A 23,096-nucleotide genomic window follows, 5' to 3' on the forward strand; every position below is an offset into this window, starting at 1 on the left:
CAACAACACCCAAGCTCCACAGCCAACAGCTGCACACCCTGAACGAGACAGCACAGGTCCTCACACCAGGTACCACAAACACAAGGTACCAGAAAATGCTGTTTTGACTACCTGCCTTCGCAGCGAGCTACACAAGGTCCTCACCACCCACCGATCGTCACACCTGCCCTGATGCCAACATTCCTGGGCAGCCTTGTCAAAAAGGGGGTGGGCCCGAAAAGGAGTCAACAGGGAAGACCTGATCGACACAGGATCAAACCTGATGGTGATCTCATCTCACCTTTTCAAAAGACTCCAATTTGAAGCTAAGAGACAAGATCGAACTCTTACACCTCAAACTTATGAACTGAATGTACAGGTGTACAGACAGAATGACATCCAGTTTGAACAGGTTGTTTCCATTCACCTGACAATCGTTCCGATGAGTCTAATACATCCCATGTATGCCCCACCAATGAACACTCTTACATCTCTCATTGACAAAGACCTGCTAGAACACTTTGACCCTTTTCTGAACTTCAAACAGCTAAAAGACTTTGCTCAAGTGCGAGAACCTCTTTCTCTCCAGCCACACAGGTTGCTAGAGCCAGACTGTCAGGTCACAGAGGTCACGGAAACTCCCACAGAACCAGCCGGTCAGGTCACAGAGGTCACGGGAACCCCAGCAGCTAGCCATGAGTACAACGCCCTAACGACAAGCTCATGTTCATGCCTCTGTACCTTAGTCAACAAACAGGGTACGGTGGTACCAGCTTACACCAAAGGGGTCGCTGTTCGGCTCAACCTGCAATGTGGTCAAACTTTACAACACATGCTGGGTTTCTTCCAATCCTCACCTGAATGTGTGGAACTCGGACTCACACTTGCAAACAACAAGCATGTCAAACACCAACACCTGTTCCAGCAATGTGATAACATCACAAAAACACACAATGTGATCGTGTACTGGAAGAAGGTAAAAGGACACTCGAAGCTACCATGTCTAGACAAGGACTTTAAAGATCACACTGACACACTTGCCAAAACTGGCACACCAAACAACATTCTGTGGTCACTCCCAACCCACCCACCCACATTCAAGGTTGAAATGATTACACACAGCATAAGAACTTTACTTGCTAAACTGCCTACATCAGAATCGCTTACGCTGGCTCCGTTGTCTACACAGACCAACATAGCGGACATGCGGGCTTCTGAAACCTCGATAATGACTTTGCTTTACCACCTCTCAGACCCCTCCATCCACCCTGGCAACCAGTCTACACTCACTGACAACCACGCAGCACCAGAGCCACTGACAAAACACTGAGGCAAGCGTCATGCCAGCAGCAAGATGTGGCAAAACATGGGCGAGGACGAGCTAAACCCAGTCGCCGCCCACTAAGCAAAGAGGCTGCCCTGTCCAACCAAAGACAGCCCTGGTTTGTTTCTTTCTCCCCTTTCTCTCTCTCTCTCCCTATTATCTGTACCAGGATGCTGCTGTGGTTTGCCGTGCCCGTGCTGTCAGCCAAAGAGAGGACAGCTGCCACCGCGAAAACCGCTGAGACTCCTGACCACCGATGACAGGGCACACTACCCCAGGACTGTAACTGAATACAGATGTACAAGGTTCCGATGGAGAGAGGACTCCCTCACTCACACTGAGGCCGATGTCAAACACATGTTCAGCCAACATGAGAAAGTGACTGTTACACAAATGGAGTTAAGTGGACACCACCACCGCTCCAAACAGTTCCCGGGAGCTTTGCTTAGAGCCGCTGCTGCCGCCAGAATGTTTAACATTATGTCCAGTGTCAATGCAGCGAACCAGACCGTAAACTCCTTGAAACCACTGTTTACTGTCTTCCAGAAGGACTTTACCCAGACTCAGCTGTTTACAGCGTTAACAACAGACATGCTGTGGGAGGTTAGCTCCTCCAATGACAGCCTAACCACGAGTAAAACCCCACCATACATGACACCCTTAAGCCTTTTGTTAACTGTGCTGTCTTACGCCATCACCATGCCAGCTGACCTGCTACAAATACACCTGGCCAACTCTCTGGATAGCGCCTTCCTACGGCACGTCAACCCCAAACAGAGAGAAGTGAACGTGCTCCTGAACCAACCCAAGCCAAGTCTACAGACCTAAAGACATTGTCAGTGTCAGGATGTGGAAAAGCAACAGCCACACCAAAACACACATTCCAAATGTGGTGGCCTACCATGACAGCGACACAGAGCTGTACCTGGCCCCAAACATGCACATGTGTGCTTTGTCCAAAGACATTCATTATCTCTGCCTTAGCAAACCCTTCCTCAGACACAACTCTGAAGGAATCTGCGAGCTGCAACCCTGGGTCAGCGATACGCGCTGCCCTGCCGAAGCCAAGCCTCGTACACAAGTCACAGAAACGCAAGCAGAGATTGTGGGTAACAGATGGCTCGTCAACACTCCTGTGCGCTCAGCTACGCTGACCTACGACCAGCATGACACCGCCACCCGTGCCAACCTGCTTGACCAAGTACTGAAAGGTACCGCCCAACACATTGACATTACTCCTGTCGACACAGCCCTCCAAGCACGGCCTCGACAGCCCGCTCTGAACCCGTCATCTGCGGTCCGAGCCTGGACTGCTGCCGACACTGCACGGTGCATCTCCACCATCATTGGTCCCGCCCTGACTCTTGGCGTGACTGTTATGCTAACTCGTCAGCTAACACAGCAGCCTGTTGTACGGTGCTGACTTTTTGTTCATTTTAGTACAATGCAGTACGTTCTGGAACGCAGTTTTTAAATTCTTCAATCAGCAAAAGTTCTCGCAAAGAATTATAGTCAGTTACCTTGCACGCTTTTATCCACCGATCAAATAAAATTCCCTTTTCACGAACAAACTCGACATACGTTTGAGACACTGCCTTCTTTGTGGTACGAAATCGCTGTCGATAATGCTCAGGCACCAATTCATATGCCCGTAGAATTGCGGTTTTCACGGCATCGTACTGTACGCTTTCCTTTAACGAGAGAGATGCACACACCTCTTGCGCCTTACCCGATAGTTTACATTGTAACATTAGTGCCCAAACTTCGTTTGGCCATCTTAAAGCAACTGCAACTCGTTCAAAAGCTTGAAAATATGCTTCAACTTCCTTCTCACAGAAGGGTGGAACAATAGAGATATTTTTAACAACATCAAAATGAGTTGAGTTCCGATGCGGTATCAGTCGAGACAGAACTAATACTCGAATTTGATGGACCTGCTGGGGTCTCAGAATTACCCTTCAAACTAGATGTTTTAAAAGTAGATTTTTTAGGTACCTCTGCTACAGCCTGCAACTCCAACTCCCGCAGTCGCACTTTTGTATCTGCATCAATTCGATACATCTCGATCTGACGCTTCAAATCATCTTGTCTCGCCTGAGCTCTATCCTGAGTCTCCCATTGTAACAGTGCTAAACGTAACTTTAAACGTGAATCTGAACTAACTACCGGTGACGACTGTGTAGAAAGTGAAAGAGGTTCAAATTTAGGCATTGAAGACGACGGACCTACCTCCGCACCAACCTCAATCAATGGAGTGACTGGATCACCAGTCAACACACGTAAGGGAGGACTTCCTGCAGCCGGTGCCGCCAACTCCGCTGCTGCAACAGGAACAGTTTCCATAGAAGGAAATACCCCCTTATTAGTCAAACTAGCCACCAAACAAGCTTTTAACGCTTCTTTACGCAGTGTTCTAGAGATAGAAATCTCATAATGTTAAGCAATGAGAAACAAATCATTTTTCCGTCAAAAATATTCAACACTAATACTTCAACACTAGGTTGATCTATAAATTGACTCAACTCAAAGGTTGCCATCTTTACAAGAAGACAAAAGAAAACCCAATGTATAAGCAATAAGGAATACACCAACGCACTCCGGTCCTACTTACCTAACCATCAAGCTAACTATAACCTAACTAGTCTTCAGAGGGTACCGATTAAGAGATTACTCTCTCCCCCGGAATACCTCCAAAAACAACAAACTAAAATAATAAAGAAAACAATAAACAGCAAACCGTCGTCAGGACTGGCGCTAGACACAGCCCTGCTGGCTCACTCTTTCTAACCGGAGAATACGTAGGATCACCCCCAATCTGCTCCACAGAATCCAATTCAGGATCAATCAACCTTAAAAGAAAAATCAGGACAAGATCCTGGACGAGCCCCCATTTATGTTACGAACCCCTGTTATAAAATGCTCGTTGAGAAAGGGGTCCACAACATAAGAGGAGACATGAGGCCAACAGCAATTTAACCATTTATTTTTGGACTAATAAATGATCACTCAATCTCACATCTCTCATTCACCTCAACTCTCCACATGTAACAATAACAATTAAACTATACCCAAGTCAAAGAATATACTCTACAGACACTGACAAATAGATCAAACCAAATAAACATCAAATAGAACACAGCTTTCTTCGGAGGCTGGACATCATGATGCACACAACATTCACCGGTGAATGGAATTCACTGCTGCCTGCTTCATTCTGGTTCACCCTTCTCTTATATACTCTAGTTGAGCCATCAGAGAAACAGGACACAGGTGTGAAGGGGCGGAGCCTAACACTCAGAAGAGAAAAGACTAATTAGATCACAAACGAACAAACAAATACAGATTCAACACTCAGAAGGCTTAGGCCGTAACAGTGACCTTCATCCTATACAGGATACTCAACGAGATGCAAACCTCTACAGTCAAACTCACGACAACTGTGGCTGGAGGTCTCCGATGGAATCCCCGGAAAGGGGGTGCCAAGTCAAAGACAACACCGAACCTCATCAAGCTGAATCTTCAGCTTCAGGACCCACCTGCTACATGACCATCACGATTCACCTGCATCTGCCCATCCTGATGATTGTCGTCCGATGATGTCCACACAGGGACTTCATCTGACGTAAAGGGGGAGATGTAACACAAATGCAGGTCATCGATTCATGGGTTAAATTCAGCCTGGCGCCAGCCAGTGAAGAGTATAAGTTGCTAGCTTATACTTTAGGAAATGTCTCTCCTCACTTTAACTTTCTCAAAGAGAGCCATGTTTCTGCAACCCCCACCCCTGCAGGTCGTAAAACTTTACGACCACCCTGGACAACAGGACAGGAGAGAAGCCAAATCACTGGTTTCTTTTCCCAATGCATTCTAAACCATTACCTTTTTGTTTTTATGTTTTCTAAATGTATTACGCATTTCTTTTTGGTACATTAGATGTTTCCCATATAAATTGGGACTATCTGCAGTGTTATCATGTGTTAATCAAATCTTTAAACGTATGTAATTCTGCATTTAAATGTAACTTCATGTTTTGATCATATATATATATATATATACTGTTTGGTGTTTTTTTAATCGTCATGCTTTTGAAAGACCCTCGGCGCGGCCTTGGGCCGCGCTCATTTCGCCGTCCCCCTCAGCACAGGGACAGAGGAAAGGAAAGCCATTTTCATGGCTCCTTTGGAAGCTTTCGTTTGATTTTCATACCTAAGCTCATTCTGTGATCTCTCTCGCTTTCTCCATTTTCTCTCTCTCTCTCTATCTCTCTCGCTCGCTCGCTCGCTCGCTCTCTTTCTCTCTCTCTCTCTCTCTCTCTCTCTCTTTTATTTGGATTCCGTTATGTCTTGTATAAAGGTTACTGTCTGTATTGCCGTACGCATATTTACTCTGTGTGATTTGTAGTTTCGATGTATCACTAGTTGAATTATTAAAAACCCTATATTCATGATTGGCTTGGACTCCACCCCACTCACATTACGAGTCACTGAAAGGTCTGATCTTTAGCTACAAGCTTTAAATTTAGAAACTAAATTTATCATAAGGATAGGATAATGTTTTCATGGCCAGAGAATATTTTTCCTTGAATTATAAGGAGTGATAACTTTATTGAAAATTGATAGGTCAATCTGGTTTGCTGGACAAACCACTGTTTGATTTACAGTAATTTCAGTAAGAGATATCACAATAATTGATATGAAGAATGGAATATTGACATATTAATGAGTAAGTTACAGTGCCCTGTAATTAGTTATTGGTATAGACAATTGAGCTATTTTTCATAATCAATAAAATTAAATGTAACTGTCATCTGAGATATATATTAATCATATTCCTGATTAATTATTCAAATTCCCTATTTATCATTTGAGTTAATTACTATGTAAAACTCGTTGTTACACATTACTGCTGTGGTGTTGGGAAATGTCAACACTTGTTGAGGCTTTATTTTTTGTTAATTTAGCAATTAATTTAGTATTGAATGAATACCTGGGGTTATGTTTGTTTTCTTCTAAAAGAGAAGAAAAGTAATCAGATCTAGCAGTTTTTAATGCTTTTCTGTAGGATAGGTTACTTTCTCGCCAAGCAATACGAAATACCTCTAGTTTTGTTTTCCTCCAGCTGCGCTCAATTTTTCAGGCTGCTCTCTTTAGGGTGCGAGTATGCTCATTATACCATGGTGTCAAACTGTTTTCCTTAACCTTCCTTAAGCGTAAAGGAGCAACTGTACTTAAAGTGCTAGAAAAGAGAGAGTCCATAGTTTTTGTTACATTATCAAGTTGTTCTGAGGTTTTGGATATGCTAAGAAATTTGGATCAGGAAGATAACTTAAAAAGCAGTCTTTTGTGGTAGAAGTGATGGCTCTACCATACTTGTAACATAAAGTAGAATTTAAAATTTTGGCTATTTGAAGTTTGCACAAAACTAAATAATGATCTGAGATATCATCACTTGGCTGCATAATTTCAACACTATCAACATCAATTCCATGTGACAATATTAAATCTAGAGTATGATTTCGACAATGAGTAGGTCCTGAAACGTGTTGTCTAACCCCTATAGAGTTCAGAATGTCTATAAATGCTGATCCCAATACATCTTTTTCATTATCAACATGGATATTAAAATCACCAACTATTAAAACTTTATCTGCAGCCAGAACTTACTCGGATGTAAAATCACCAAACTTTTTAACTTTAATAAAGTCTGTATGGTGCCCTGGTGGCCTGTATACAGTAGCCAGTACAAACATAACAGGGGATTTATCATTAACATTTGTTTCTCTGGATAATGTTATATGAATCACCATTACTTCAGACGAGTTATACTTGAAGCCTTCCCTCTGAAAAATCCTGAAAACGTTGTTATAAATTGAAGCAACACCTCCCCATTTGCCTTTTAGACGCGGCTCATGTTTATAACAGTAATCTTGGGGGGTGGACTCATTTAAAATAATGTAATCATCAGGTTTTAGCCAGGTTCCTGTCAAACAGAGCACATCTATATTATGATCAGTGATCATATTATTTACAAAAAGTGTTTTCGTAGAAAGAGATCTGATATTCAATAAGACAAGCTTTATCATTTGTTTATCCATATTGCATCTGTTTTTTATTTGTTGAACCTCAATTAAATTGTTAATCTTAACTTGGTTTGGATGTTTTTTTGTATTTTCTAGTTCGGAGAACAGACACAGTCTCTATAGTGTGATATCTAGGTGAAAGAGTCTCTATGTGCTGAGAATTAGCTGACACCTGTGACGTGAGGCAGCTAGCAGACGGTTGGTTTAGCCAGTCTGTTTGCTTCCTGACCTGGGCCCCAGTTAGTCAAGTATAAACACTAAGACTATTTGCCATATTTCTAGAGAGAAGAGTGGCGCCACCCCAGGAGGGATGAAGACCATCTCTTTCAACAGGTCAGGTCTGCCCCAAAAAGCTTGTCCAATTGTCTATGAAACCTATGTTATTCTGTGGGCACCACTTAGACATCCAGTCATTTAGTGATGACAATCTGCTATGCATCTTGTCAACACTGTAAGCAGGGAGGGGACCAGAGCATATTACAGTGTCTGACATCGTGCTTGCAAGTTCACACACCTCTTTAATGTTATTTTTAGTGATCTCCAACTGGCGAAGTCGAACATCATTAGCGCCGGCATGAATAACAATCTTACTGTATTTACGTTTAGCATTAGCGAGCACTTTTAAATTGTCTATGAAACCTATGTTAATCTGTGGGCACCACTTAGACATCCAGCCATTGAGTGATGACAATCTGCTATGCATCTCGTCAACACTGTAAGCAGGGAGGGGACCAGAGCATATTACAGTGTCTGACATCTTGCTTGCAAGTTCACACACCTCTTTAATGTTATTTTTAGTGATCTCCAACTGGCGAAGTCGAACTTCATTAGCGCCGGCATGAATAACAATCTTACTGTATTTACGTTTAGCATGAGCCAGTACTTTTAAATTTGCCAAGATGTCAGGCGCTCTGGCTCCCGATAAACATTTGACTATGGTGGCTGGTGTCTCTATATTCACGTTCCGTACAATAGAATCACCAATAACTAGAGCACTTTCATCAGGATTCTCAGTGGGTGCATCACTGAGTGGGGAGAACCTGTTTAATGTTTTGATTGGAACAGAAGAGCAGTGTTTTGACCCACAACTATGCTGCCTCCCTGTCACCCAGTTGCCCTGCTGCAGGGGCTCTGTTGCCGGAACCAGACAATGTACAGGAATCCCTGAGGTAGACTCATCCAAAGCCATATCTAGAGTCCTAACATTCTTACTGTCCTCAATTAAAGTTTGGATGCGTGACTCTAATTCTGAAATCTTCTCTGTCAGCCTAACTATTTCCCTGCATTTATCATATGTGATCATTTATCATATCATGAAGAGCGTGCATATCATGAATGCTGGGTCTTGTTTGTTTTCTGACAATCTACTGAACCTACTGGTAACTTGTTTGCCACGTAGCAATAAAAAATATACTAAAAACCTTGATTATTCTGGTTAGTCACATTGTACTGCTATTATTTTGAACAATACTGTACATGTGGCAAGAGGTGCAAATGACAATAGCAGGAGAAGCCATTACTCACCGTGCTTGATGAAATATTCTTACTGCCGTTGTTTGATGAACTTGGAAAAACTGGAGCGAGAGAGAGGAGAGGAGAAAAGAAAACAGCGATAGGTTCGAATGAAAACACTAATGACAAGCTAACGAGTGTAAACGCTTTGCACTCTGTACATCTCTGTACATCTTTGTACATCACTCACGGATATAAAATAAAAGTGAACGATCAGAATTAATCTGTTAAGATTGATCGATAATATATGAAATATGGTGTGAATTAATTTGTTTGAAACGGTTACCATCTCCAATAAGCATTAATCCACAAATTACTTAAGCTGTTAACTTTTTTAACGTGGCTGACATTCCCTTTGAGTCAAAATAAAACCAATACTGAAGATGAACATCGAGCCAAGCAAGCTAACGAGCGAAAGATTGACTCATTCTCGAATCAAGAACCGGTTGCATTTCTGGACATGGACAGTATACTGTACATATATTTTCAATGGAGGGACCGAAAGCTCTCAGACTACATCTAAAATCTTTAACTGTGTCTTGAAGATGAACAGAGGTCTAACGGGTTTGGAACGACATGAGGGTGAGTCATTAAAGACATCATTTTCATTTTTGAGTGAACTAACCCTTTAAGGTCATGGAGTAGCCTAGCCAGTCTCCAAACATCAGTCCTATAGAAAATGTGGAAAGAGCTGAAACTTCAAGTTGCCAAACAACAGCAAAGAAGTGTAAAGAGGGGTGGATCAAAATCCTCCTGAGATGTGTGCAAACATGGTGACCAACTACAAAATACATCTTACCTCTGTGCTTGCCAACAGGGGTTTCTACACGAAGTACTAAGTCATGTTTTTCTTGCGGATCAAATACTTTTTTTTTTTTACTCACTGAAATGCAAATAGATTTCTAACCATGTCTCTATGTTAAAATAAACCTACCATAAAAATTACAGACCCTTCATTTCTTTCTAAGTGGGCAAACTTACAAAATCAGCTGGGGGTAGAATAAATATTTTCAACACTGTGAATTAATGAGAACGTGATAAAATGTTGTGTTGACATCAAATTAACTCGCTGGAATTCAATTCAAGTTTATTTGTATAGTGCTTTTTACGATACAAATCACTGCAAAGTAACTTTACAGAAAATGAAGTTTCTACAATATTTAGTAGTAGCTTATCAGTGTTGAATGTCAGTTTATGTGTGTATGACAGAAATTTTCTGAAAAATTAATACAATACGTAGTCAAACAGATGACGAACAACACTATTAACAGCAATTATAATATGATGCAATCACACTTTTGCAATATTGTTAGTTTTGCATGTTGTTTTAGGGTTAGTGTCATCTGAGGTCCTCTCAGGGGTTCTTGATCCAGACTGTAGCTTGTGTAAATCCTAGTTAACCCATGGCAAAACAGAGAAACAAATAGAGACATAATTAGCATCACTGCTGATCCCGTTTTTTTTTTTTTTTTTGTTCGCTATATAGATAAAGGTGACTTCCAACCAAGTAAAATTAATTAGTTTAACCTAAGCTAAAGAATAATAATGTGATTTTAATCAGATACAACTGCAGTCACAAATTATGAGATGCATTATTCGAATGCTGAATGAAATAGTTGTGTTTTCAATCTAGATTTAAACTGAGAGAGTGTATTGAACCCCAAATATCATCAGGAAGGCTATTCAAGAGTTTGGGAGATAAATGCGAAAAAGCTCTACCTCCTTTAGTGGAGTTTGCTATCCTAGGAACTAAACAAGTCCACATATGTGACCTAAGAGAGCTTGATGGGCCATTTAGGGCCTTACAGGCAAGTAATAATAAATTGTAAATGATACGGAACTTAATAGGTAGCCAGTGCAGAGACTGTAAAATTGGGGTAATATGATCATATTTTCTTGACCTGGTAAGGACTCTACCTGCTGCATTTCGGACTACCTCTAGCTTGTTTATTGAAGATGCAGGACAACCACCTGGAATGTGATATGTCATGGCCACAAGATTATTATGTCGAGATAAAGACATCCTTGTGTTGTGGCCACTCAATGTGGAGTCATAGCCTCGAGATCCTACGTTGAGAAAACAACATCCATTTCTTGTGGCCATGCCTAAACAAGCCTTCGTGACCATAGAAGCCTGTGATTTTCAGGGATGGATACAAAATTTTAACCATCCCACAGGCTTGTAAATTCAGTAACAGATTGTGTCTTTTTATTTAATATTTGTACATTATTATTATTGTTGTTATTATTATTATTATTATTATTATTATTAAACTATAATAAAATAGTATTATAACTGGTTTAGGGATATTTTTTATTTAATTTTGTTAAATATATCTCCCTTGAATTTGTGTATGGCTTTACCTAATTAATGTTCTCTTTAATTAATATGTAACCAAACATTTAGCAAATATTATAAAATACAGCCAATAAAGTTTTGACTTTATGATTGTATTTACGCCCCTGTGTGACGATAAATTTGTATTTTTGTTTACCAAAAATGAATGATTAATTCCTAAACAGGCTCCGTATGCAAAAATATAAATCCATTAAATGACAACAGCATTTGATCTAAAGGTTTAAAACCAACAGTTAAAACCTCAACATTTTCTGACTAAGCCTTTATCGTTTTTATATAGCTACAGTACTGAATATATATTTTTGATAGGTTTAATCAAGGTAATTTTTCGTAAATTAAAACTGAAACTAAAACTACAATTGTTGGTTAACAAAAAGAATCAAAATTAATAAAATTAAATGAAAATAAAAACAGTAACTGAAAAACTTCGACTGTCCCTGTCCGCGTACCTATTTTCCTCATCAGGAGGGCTGCGGACTGTCGCAGGAAATTATTTTTTTGAGACTGCTGTGATTGTGCGGGTACAGCAGAACGTTGAGACGCAAGTCAAGTAGGCATATCTGCATACATCTGTGCGAGGCTGTCCCCGATCCTCCCGATAATGAAAATTACGTAATACAGACAGCAGAAGTATGCTTTGACCTTCACAAATAAGCTCTCATTCTGTGCCAGGAAATCTGACCTTTAGTTGTTTAGGGAAATACCTGTATAATGCACACGTGAGCTGGACGGCTATTCACAGAGAATGCGTTTTTGCATTTTAAAAAACAAGAGGCAGAAAATGAAACGGAAAAAAAAAAACTATTAAAATTAATTTGAAACATTAATTTGGGCCATAGCTGTGGTTTTCTGCCAGGTGCAGGTTGTATCAGTGGGCCCTGTTAAATTTGTATTTTCGTTCTGTTTATTTATTTGCTGAGGGAGGGGGGGGGGGGTATGGTGTATTGGTTTGTTCGGGTGGGCGATATGGCAAATTATTATTATTTATTTATTTATTTTTTAAATCATGATTTTATCATGATTGTTTGTCATGTTGGTTTTGCTATTTTGCAAGCTGTTTGAGCATTACAGCCAAACTAATATCCCTATAAAAAAGACAAACCTTGTTAAATTAAGATAACAAAATATTAAAAAGTATGGTGGATATTTAGGCCAAAGTGGGAAAAGATTAAAATCTTTGTCATTATTTTATCTTCGTTATAAAAAAAATAAAAATAGAACACAGATACACATAACAAATACTGTACACATAACACATATAAAAATAAACGGTTTTATTTTTAGGTACAATGGTATTTAGCAGAAGCGTTCAAAAAATGTAATGAACAAGTAAAATAAAACTATACAGTAAAGACTATTAAAGCAACAGTTTTAAAGTATTTCAGTCAAGAGTACTGAGTGATTTTTTTTTTTTTTCTCTTTGTTTTGGGCGTTTTATTAACATTAAAGGAATAATTCACCCAAAAATTAAAGTAGGTTAGTGTTTTGTTTTTTATACCTTCATGTACTGACTCAAAAATAGTTTTAAACCTGAATAAATGTTCTTCTTTTCCTAAAAATAAACATTATGTTGAAGGTGGAAAACCAAACAGTTGCTGGTTCACAGTGAGTTCCAGAGAACCCCCTCCCCCCACCCCACTATCAAAGTTATTGTGGACCAGCAACTGTTTGGTTATCAGCTTCTTAAAAATATCTTCTTTTGTGTGCAGCACAAGAAATAATTATACTGTAGGTTTGGGACAGCATGTCAGTGAATATACAATGACAGAAATTACATTTTAGAGTGAACTATCCCTTTAATTACAGTGGCAGCATGTTCAGTAATGTCCCTAAGACCTGCAGATATCTAATATACAGACATGCATCTGTTAATTTCAGTTGTTTACTTTCATTTTAGACCAAACCAACTGAGGCTATACATAAACCTTGTGTTTTATGTATTAACACAAAACATAACTTTCAGTTCAGTAATCAGGCGCTGTTTTGAGTATGCTCAAAAAAAAAAAAAAAAAAAAAAAAAAAAACGCACGTCAGAACAGCACACAAATAAAACATTTAAATAACCAGTAGGGCTTTAATGCAAATAATAATAATAATAATAATAATTACTTTTGTGAATAAGTGCAGGATGTGGGGATGTTAATGTATGCAGGGCCTCTGCTGGCCAATGGGCGCCCTATGCAGATTTTTTTTAACCCCCTCCCCAAATTATTATGGAAGTTAAAAAAACAAACACACACACACACACAAACAAAACAAAAAAACACCTACTGTAGTGGTCAAAATAGAACTTTAATAAAATAAAGTAAATAACTAAATTGTAATTCAATGTTATTATTTACAAATTACAATTGTACCTAGACAGTTGCCTATGGCTATGATTTTACTAATACAGCTGTCTGATTCATTTTATAGTCTCAAGCACTCGAAATTGCACACAAGAAAATGTTACTTAAAACAAGGATTAATTTTTGTAAGGGTTGTGAAAATGAAAGATTAAGTGGATATTTGAATTTAATTAAACGGAACATTTAAACTGTAAGATGATATTAAGGCAGATGACATTAAAACACATTATTAATTTAATGTTATCAAAATCCCAAAAAAGTTTTAACAGGATTATAAAAGTAGTCTACCTAAAAGTGATGCACGGGCCTCATGTTGGGCTTTTTTCTTTTCTTTATCTCGGTGCCGGAATACTGTTGTCTTTTCTTGAACAAAGTTGTCCATCAGTTCTGATCATTTGTTGTCAGTCGCAAACATGAGGTGAAAGCGAGCGAGCGCGCGCACGCAGATGCAGAAATGGAGCATCACATCCCAGCCAACATTTCCATGTGGGCCCCATATGGGTTTTTGGTGGGCTATCAGTTGGGCCCTGCATGGGCAACCCAAATGGGACCCGTACATTTTTGTCCATCGGCTCCACTTGGGCCCCGTGTGTGTTAACTCATAGGGGCCCATGATGGTTCCATAGTGGGCTCCAAGTGGGGCCCATGTGGGTGTTCATTAGAGGGGTTCCCAAATGGGTTCTTATAACTGGGGCCAAGGTGGGCCACATACAAAACCCTTATGGGGCCCAGATGTGTGATTACACTGGACCCACAAATGGCCCTTATATGGGGTTTTAGTGGGACCACAGTGGGTCAGAACTGGGCCCCATTTATATTTCTTTATTAATTCCTCTGGATAAAGTTAATGTGCTAATATGCAATAAAACTCTAAATTAAAATGTTTTATTAACCTAAAAAATTGGTGCTTAATACATTTTAAATTACATGTTAAAATATTTCAAATGTGAAGAAAATGACTTCAACTCAGAATCCCTAAATCACATTTTTTATTGGGTAAAACAAAATAAAACAAAACAGGATAAAAACTGGATAAAAATATGGTAACACTTTCTTTGAAGCCCATATTTATAATACATTATAAGGGTACTCTTAAGGCATTATAATGAATGCATAATGCATTATAAAAAAAACATATAATATATCAACTCATGAATAATCATAACAATTATAATACATCATAATACAATACATAATATAATTTATCATGGTTATAAGAGTATGATTATTTATAAAACAATGAACACCATATTAAATCTACTTAATTTACAGTATAATGGATTGTATCATATCTTGACATTGTTTAAGATATGCAAAGTATCTTATTACAGCTTGTGAGTGGTTAGATGTTGAGTGTTACTTGACTGTTTCCTTTGGAGCTAATGTTAATTTATGTGAGCTTAATAATCTTTTATATGGTTACATTTTATTTTGATGGTCACCTTAATCAATCGATTATAAGCAGCTTTGCCACTACATCCCAACTAACTCTCATTAGAGTATTAGTATGCTCAAGAATGGAGAATCTAGTGTGGTAGAATAAGTTGACGTACTTTCAAAGACACCTATGTCAGTTTATCTGTTGGTTGACCATCAAAATTAAGTGTTGTAATACTCCAATGATCACTAGTTGATATAGTTGCAGAGTTACCCAACAGCTGTCTAAGGGGTATCATCAAAATAATCAAACATATTACAATAAAAATAGTTCAAAGCAAATGTGTTATATTACACATTCATCTGATATGATATCTGATCTTATGGTTGTTTGAGTGATACATTTTTTTTTTTAATTATTATTATTACTACTAATAATAATGCATTATAACTAAGATAAATATAATCCATCGTAAAAGTGGATGCAACTTGTTTATTGTTATTAATAATCATACTCTTAAAAGCTATAACCACAAATAAGTAAATATATTAAACCTGTTCTTATGAATATTCATGAGATGATCCAACATATAAGTTGTATTATAATGCATTCCTTATATTGCTTTAAGAATACCCTTATAATGTATAATATGGGTTTCATAGAAAGTGTTAATACAAACATACTTGAACAGAACAGGATGAAATGGTATTATGCCTGGGCCTGTGCAGACTTCTCAGCTTCATACCTAAAAAAAAAAAACAGTAAAGAAAGAAAAACAGAAAAGGAAATTATTTTAAAATACTACTAAAACATTTACAAAAGCATTAAAAAGCATGTGTAGTTATAATTAAGTTGTGCCAGCACTTCATATTTTTGGTCCGAGGAGAATGATTGGAGAGTTGGTGAAGTGTCCTGGTGAGTTGCTATCATTTATCATCATCGCAGCAATGAGCACTGGAGCTAGTCTACGAGCAGCAGTGTACAATAATGACACGTATATTTTTTACCGTCATTTCACTAGTTCACGCTTACATATAATTAGCTGAGGTATGGTATGTGTATTTGGCGTGCTGTCTGGGGAAGGGCTCTGAGCTCGGGAATGGCCGAACCTAGAGTACCCCCCCTCCCCCTCTATTTATAAAGTGAACTCAAAGTGAGGAGATGGGGTGGAGGAGGGATGCTGATAAACCGTCAGTGGATAGAGGTACGTCAGCGATATTTATACTATGGGATTTATTACTTGATTATGGTCCACCTGTGTCGATTAGGCTAAGTATCTGCCGCGCTCCTCCTGAATCTTGTTAATAAAAACATCATTTCACTAGTTCACGCTTACATATAATTAGCTGAGGTATGGTATGCGTATTTGGCGTGCTGTCCGGGGATGGGCTCCGAGCTCGGGAATGGCCTGAACCTAGCCCCCCAAAAATAGCATAGAGTACTGGCGGGGGCTGATATTGATTTTCTGAGAAGTTGTCTCGTTGGCAGGCCGGAAGGGCCTACATACTCCGGTGGGAGCGACTTAGGCGTTGGAAGAGTAGGCCCGGTAGGGCTCGAGCCGATGCTCAACGGTAGCTTGTGGCGTTGGAACAGTGAGCCCTACCGGCTGATGAGGAGGAGCAGCGTGGTTGTGGTGCCCGACCGGAATAGGTCATGGTGTCGGCGTACGGGCCCTACTGGCTGATAGCCCCTGCTATTCAGTGGGCGAAGGGCCTAATGCTGACCGAGAGGGCCCATGAAGCCTTCGACAGAAGATTGAGTCTCAGGATGACAGACGTCTGGGTCCTCTAAGTTTGGCAAATAAAAAGCTTTGGGCTGGCCGACAAGGAGGACTCTGGCAACATCCGAAGGGAGATCCCGACTCACGGCATCGGATGGATGAGACTAGCTTGCGGCCAGCAAGTATAGACCCAACCGGGAGAACTCACGCCAGACGTCTGAAGGGATAACACGCATCAGACAGGTAAGCCTCGCCGGACGGGGAGAGTGGAAAGGAAAACCCGACTGGGAGGACTCTCGCGGCATCCGATGGGGCATTAAACTCAGAACATCGAACGAGTAAGCCTCGCCAGGTGGGGTTAAAAGATGTGAGGATAGCTGAGAGCGTTATATTTTTTTGTAGAATTTGGTGAGAGGTCGAGACTCGTAGTGTCGGACGGTTAAGCCTCGCCTACCGTCAAATGGAAAGGTAAGTTGTGTGGCCGAGAGAAGGGAGCACACGCATCGAATGGGTTAAGTCTTGCCGACCATAGAGTGGAAAGGTAAAGGTTGTCTGTCCAGGAGGCTCTCGCCAGAGTCCGAAGGGAGCACACGCATCGAACGGGTAAGCCTCGCTGACCATAGAAAAGGAAAAGGTAAGGTTGTCTAACCGGGAGGCTCTTGCTGGCATCCGAAGGGAGCACACGCATCAAACGGGTAAGCCTCTCCGGATGGGGGACAGAAAAGGTAACATTAAGTGGCCAGGAGGCTCTCACCAGCATCCGACGGGGACTTCCTGTTTCCGGAAACAACTGGGCAAGCCTCGCAGACCATAGGATGGAAAAAGTAAGTTTGTGTGGCCATGAGGCTCTCGTCGACATCTTATGGGAGTTCGCTACTCGCAGCATGAGACGGGTAAGCCTCGACGACCGTAGGAAGGAAGGAAGGAGGATTTGTTTGTGTGTTTGGTACTTGCGGCATCAGACGGCTTGCTTATTGGGTTAGATCGGTTTTGTGACCTAGACCACATGGAATGGTAGTGGTTGTCTGGCCAGGAGGCTCTCGCTGGCGTCTGATGGGAGCACTCGCATCAAACGGGTAAGCCTCGCTGGCCAAAGGATGGAAAAGGTCAGGTTGTCTAGCCGGGAGGCTCTGTCCGACGTCCGATAGGAGCTTAGCTCCAGGAATTGAACGGGTAAACCTCTCTGGCTGAAGGACGGAAAAGGTTGTCTAGCCGGGAGGCTCTTACCTTCGTCTGACAGTAGCTTAGCTCCCGGCATCGAACGGTTAAGCCTCGCTGGCCAAAAGATGGAAAAGGTAAGGTTGTCTAGCCGGGAGGCTCTCACCTACATCCAATGGGAGCCCTGACTCCATGCATTGGATAGGTAAACCTCTCCGTACGTAAGACAGAATGGCAAGAAAGGTAGCCGAAAGGTAGGGCTTTCACCTATGTCCGAAAGGAGTGTGAGCTCCTGGCAACGAACAGGTAAACTTTGCTAGCCGCAGAATGGAAAAGGTGAGGTTGTCTGGATGGGAGGCTCTCGTCAGCATCCGATGGGAGCTCGAGCTCCTAGCATCAACGAAAGAAGCCTCGAAAAGGTAAGGTTATCTGGCCGGGAGGCTATGGCCGGCATCCGGTTTTTATTTATTTATTTTTATTTATTTCTTTTTTTTAAATTTAAGATTGCTTAAGCAGGAAAGCTCTTGCAGCATCTGACAGGAGTTTAATACACGCAATGTCATACGAGTAAGCTTTGCTGATAGTTGAACGGAGAAGGCAAAGGTTGGCTCAACCGGGAGCACTCTTGCAGCGCCTGACAAGGAGTTCAATACTAAGGATGATTTGGTTGTCTACGAGGGTAGAGGCTGTGAGGCTCACTTGAATATTTTTTTAGCAAATCCAATGAGCTGCTTCCGATTATAAGCCAGAAAAATCTTGTTTTTTTTATTAATTGCATTTTAGATTAATTTTGAGTGATCAAGCCAGTGAATGGTGAAATAGGTCCCTTAATAAATGTGACAGGTCACGGAAACCAGTGACACAAGTCGGCAGCACAACTTTCGAGCTAAATGAGAAAGAAGCGGGGTTTTTTTTCAAAATTGGTGATTTTCGTTTTTTTTCTGAATCTGTTAGTTGAGATCACGAAGAAGCCTCTCCGTGTTTGAGATAGCAGTATTGATTGGTATATTTAAAAGCGTACATGTTTTAAAAGCGTAGGCTTGTTTTTTGGAGATTCTAGCACGCAGTAGGGGCGTGTCATTGTCTGTGTGTTGATGGGGATAAATTATGGGGATAAAGACAGAGAAATCCGAAAATCCGTAACTTTGACTGTAAATGCTACATGAGGAGAAAAGAGAACTCTCTGCATGGGAGACAGTCCTGTAGCCAGAAGCTTTCTCCAGACATTATGTACAACATACGGCTGGACTCTTTAGCTGCAGAAAAAGAGTGGCAGGACATGCAAATTATTGGACATTTAGAGGCAAACAGACGCACAGTGCAAACTTCGGAGATGGTTACATGCACAAAGAAGACCCCCACAAAGAGAAAGTGTGCCCGAACGACTTATTTCATTGGAGGCATCGAGATCTGCAAGAATACTTTTTTGTTTCTTATGGGGTGAGTTTCCATAAACATCAACGTTTGTCGTTTTGTGTTCATTCTAAGAACACGTACACGTTATCTCATGTTTAGTCCATGTTTAGACCTTCCCATATCTACCTATTGTTATTAGCTAGCTCATAGCTCATCGGTTATCACAGAATCCTGTTCAAAAAGTCCTAATGCTACACAATGAAATCAATTCACCAAGTTTTATGTAGAAAACCAGCAAATAACAAATAAAATTAGCATCAATATGTACTTTTTGTTTACATAAACATTAAAATAATAACATTACAAATGATGGCCAGATTTTAAAGGAGTGTCTTGCAACATTATCTACACTGCACAAGTTCAAATAGAGTTTTGACAAAAAAAAAAGGTTTTATAAAAAGATAAAACTCACATATTTCAGCCTCTAAATCATTCTCCTTTATTATTAATAGTATGCGGTCCGATTTTTCCCATTGTGTCTGTCGTTGCTATGCAACCATGCAGCTTTACAAGGGGGTATGGCTTATCTAAATGAGATGTAAATGAGCCCTATTGTCACTCCCAGCAGGTGAGAACAGGTGAGAACTGCACAATGTTTAGAGGCAATTTTTCACCCTTTTGAGCTTTTTTTGAGTGCCTACCCTCAAATGGCCACAACTTCTCCAAATATTATCATTTCCATGTGTTACACATCGTTGGAAAGCTTGGAGACTACACTTTCAGAATCTGTGAATAACTCCAAATGCCCCAGAACCGACTTGTGTCCCTAATTTCCATTATTGGTCACAAATTGGTCCTGCCAGAATACTTGCATGGATATTAAAATTAAAATTAAAATGTATGCATTTAGCAGACGCTTTTATCCAAAGCGACTTACAGGCTATGATTTTCAGGCTATGTGCAATTTGGCACAGGTGCATCTCGTTTAGCTAATCATCTTAACTAGCACATAAGCATATATCCAGTCTTCCTACCTCCTGTCCCACGACAGTTTTTCGGCATCCCTCCTCCACCGCAACTCCTCACTTCTAATCTATTTATCCCAAATTAGGGATAGGGGGAGTTATTTGGGTTCGGGCTATGCTCCGGGCCCGGACCACTCCCCCAGGACAGCACGCCAAAATATGCCTACTATTCGCCTTCAGATTAGATGTAAGGGTAAACTCGTGAAATGGACGTTTCTAAGCATTTATCTCTTCTTTCGGTTTGTTGTTGCAAACGTAGCTGCGTGTCTGTATGTGAAGTATGTGAGGGAAGTATGTGTGTTTTGGTCGCTGTTGGTTGATGTCTGTCTGTCTGTCTGTCTATCTATCTATCTATCTATCTATCTATCTATCTATCTATATATATATATATATATATATATATATATATATATATATATATATATATATATATATATCTATAATCTGCGCTATAGTGTATAGTGTATTTGAATACACTCGTCTACTACTCGTCTGTCTAGTCACTCTCAATGCTCTCAAGGCGGGCTTTGGTAAATTCTCTCCCCAACGTGACGTGATGCAATGCATTGTGGGGGATGGGAGACCGCTGTAAGATAGTACCTACTTTTTCGTATTATATTCCGCTTTGTGATACCCAACAACATAAAATACAATGGAAAACAGTTTAAATGTTTATTACTGCCAAGCAAATTGCACAAAATCGTTAAAAAAATTAACCCTGCAAAACGGCCTTTAAGAGGGTATTAAAAAAAACGAATACAAAATGCTCCATCTGCATCGGACGCCATCTTGGCAACCCCAGCAAAAGTGTCTAAACTGAAGGATTTTTCCAAATGACATCGTCAGGTGAAAGGTCATTGTGGATAATTTTATCATATGGTGAAATTATTATTTAAACTTATACTAATAGTTAGATTGGGCAGGACTTCATAAAAGGGTGCTTCATAAAAAATGTATAAAGAAATTGCCTTGACAAAAGTGCACTTTGGGCATCAAGGGAAAAAGGGACAAGTGCTCAAGCAGGTGCTTTTCTCATCAGCAAGTGATTCATTTTAGCCCATGGACAGCCAATAGAGAGACAGCTTAATATAATCTGTTGTTCTCCCTGTTGCCTACAGCAGTTTTTGGTCTGGATGCTCTAGTTCATATACTTGGCTGAGGACATGCTAGTTTTACTTTTCCACAAGTCAATCTGATTCCATCAGTCCTGGCTAGTGTATGGGAAGACTACATTTGTCATCTGTTAGTGGCACCATGATGACCATCCTGAGTTTGGTTCTCAGATCTTGTGTACCTGTGATGGAAGAGTCCATTTTTAATGTGACGATTACCTTTGAAGTGTAGAATATTTGCAGTCTGGTACAGGTAACAGTATTTGGACCTAGTTTACTGCCAGTAAACTACCAGTCTGTTGAGTGATGAGGTTTTTATGAGTGTATTTTTTTTCCTCTGGAGGCACAGCCCTCTGCACTCTTAAAGTGTTTGTGACATCATTTTATGTTAAGCACAAGTTTGATAGGGTTCCCATCACATCACCTACCATTTCAGCATCAAGTAAAACTATATCCCTGAATAGGGAATGAGATTCTTCATTATGAGGCACAGTTACTGACACAGCATCTCATTTCCTATTCAGGAAAACATGATTACATTATAAGAGACATTTTGTTGGGTCTTACAATTTACAATGAGAAATACCTTAACTAACTTAAGAAAAATCAAGTGCTATTCAGATGACCTCTTCAGATGAACTTAATTATAATAACTTATTAATGCTTTCAGTTACATACAGAAATACTGAAGAAAATACCAATTCTGAAGAAACTAAGAACACTAGAGCAGGAAGCTGGGAAAGATGTTGCTTTAAAGACAACACCGGATGAAGAGGATCAAACGAAGAAATCCAAAGAGCTTAAATGGAAGCCTAATTGTCATCCAAATGCTGAGCTGTAATGTGAATATTTAGCTTCTAACGATAACAGGTGTGCTGGATTTGAGTGCAAATTTCCCAAAACTTCTGTCACCACTATGTCCCTGAGTAACATTCCAACTGGGTTACGTGTGAGTTGAGCTGAGTGAGTGTGCTTGCTCAGAGAACAGGAAGCTGTTCCTCTGAGAATCAGCTGGAAGGGGACAAAGCCCAGATCGTTCCTGCTATTCTGTGATGACACTGTTGCAGAGCATGATCTCACCACTTCTCAAAAGCTCTCCATTAATGGTCACACCCTACACAATGAATGTGTCAACAGTATACCAAAGAGAGAATACCAAACAGGCTGGTAAAAGGCTCCATGCTCCTATAGAGGAGAATGTATTTAATCCAGCATTCTCATCTGTACACCATTCTAAACAAGAATTAACATTTCTAAATATCTTTTATGCTTGCAATTGGTTAACTCTCATGTAAGAAATATAAAAATCCTTTTAAAAAAACACGTCATGAAAATTTTTGTTCTGCTCATGGCTGAGAATAATGTTTATTATTATTATTATTATATTTTTCTTTTTCAGATATGCTGTTTATAAATGGGCATATTTTATGATACCAGCTCTAATGTCTATGAATGTTGTAATATTGTATATTTTTTTTTTTTTTTTTTTTTGTAAAAACTACCAGCAACAGCCTGTCCTACAAATAAACAACAACTATATAAATGACAATATATTAAAATATAAATCTCATGATAAATTTACATCAGATTGCATTACCCAGACAATTTTTTTTTTTTTGTAAATGCCAATGCTGCTGCCTTTTTGTGTGTGTGCTGTAATATTTTGTAGAAACTTATTTGAATAATTGTAAGAATCCATTAAGCAAAGCTGCGGTTTCCAATAACGGAGCTATTAGTCTTAATATT

General features: G+C 39.9%; 1 protein-coding gene across 1 annotated transcript in view; it reads left to right on the forward strand.

The window, feature by feature from the left end:
• mthfsd (methenyltetrahydrofolate synthetase domain containing) overlaps positions 1–22,770 on the forward strand; it is a gene marked incomplete at its 5' end in the record, with an annotated part of 71,342 nt that extends 48,572 nt beyond the window's left edge. The window contains 1 exon segment of the mRNA XM_026257460.1: positions 22,021–22,770. Coding sequence (XP_026113245.1) covers positions 22,021–22,521 — 501 coding nt within the window.
• Between the last annotated feature and the right edge of the window lie 326 nt (positions 22,771–23,096).

The sequence above is a fragment of the Carassius auratus genome, unplaced genomic scaffold (assembly GCF_003368295.1).
Source record: "Carassius auratus strain Wakin unplaced genomic scaffold, ASM336829v1 scaf_tig00214324, whole genome shotgun sequence".
NCBI lineage: Eukaryota > Metazoa > Chordata > Actinopteri > Cypriniformes > Cyprinidae > Carassius > Carassius auratus.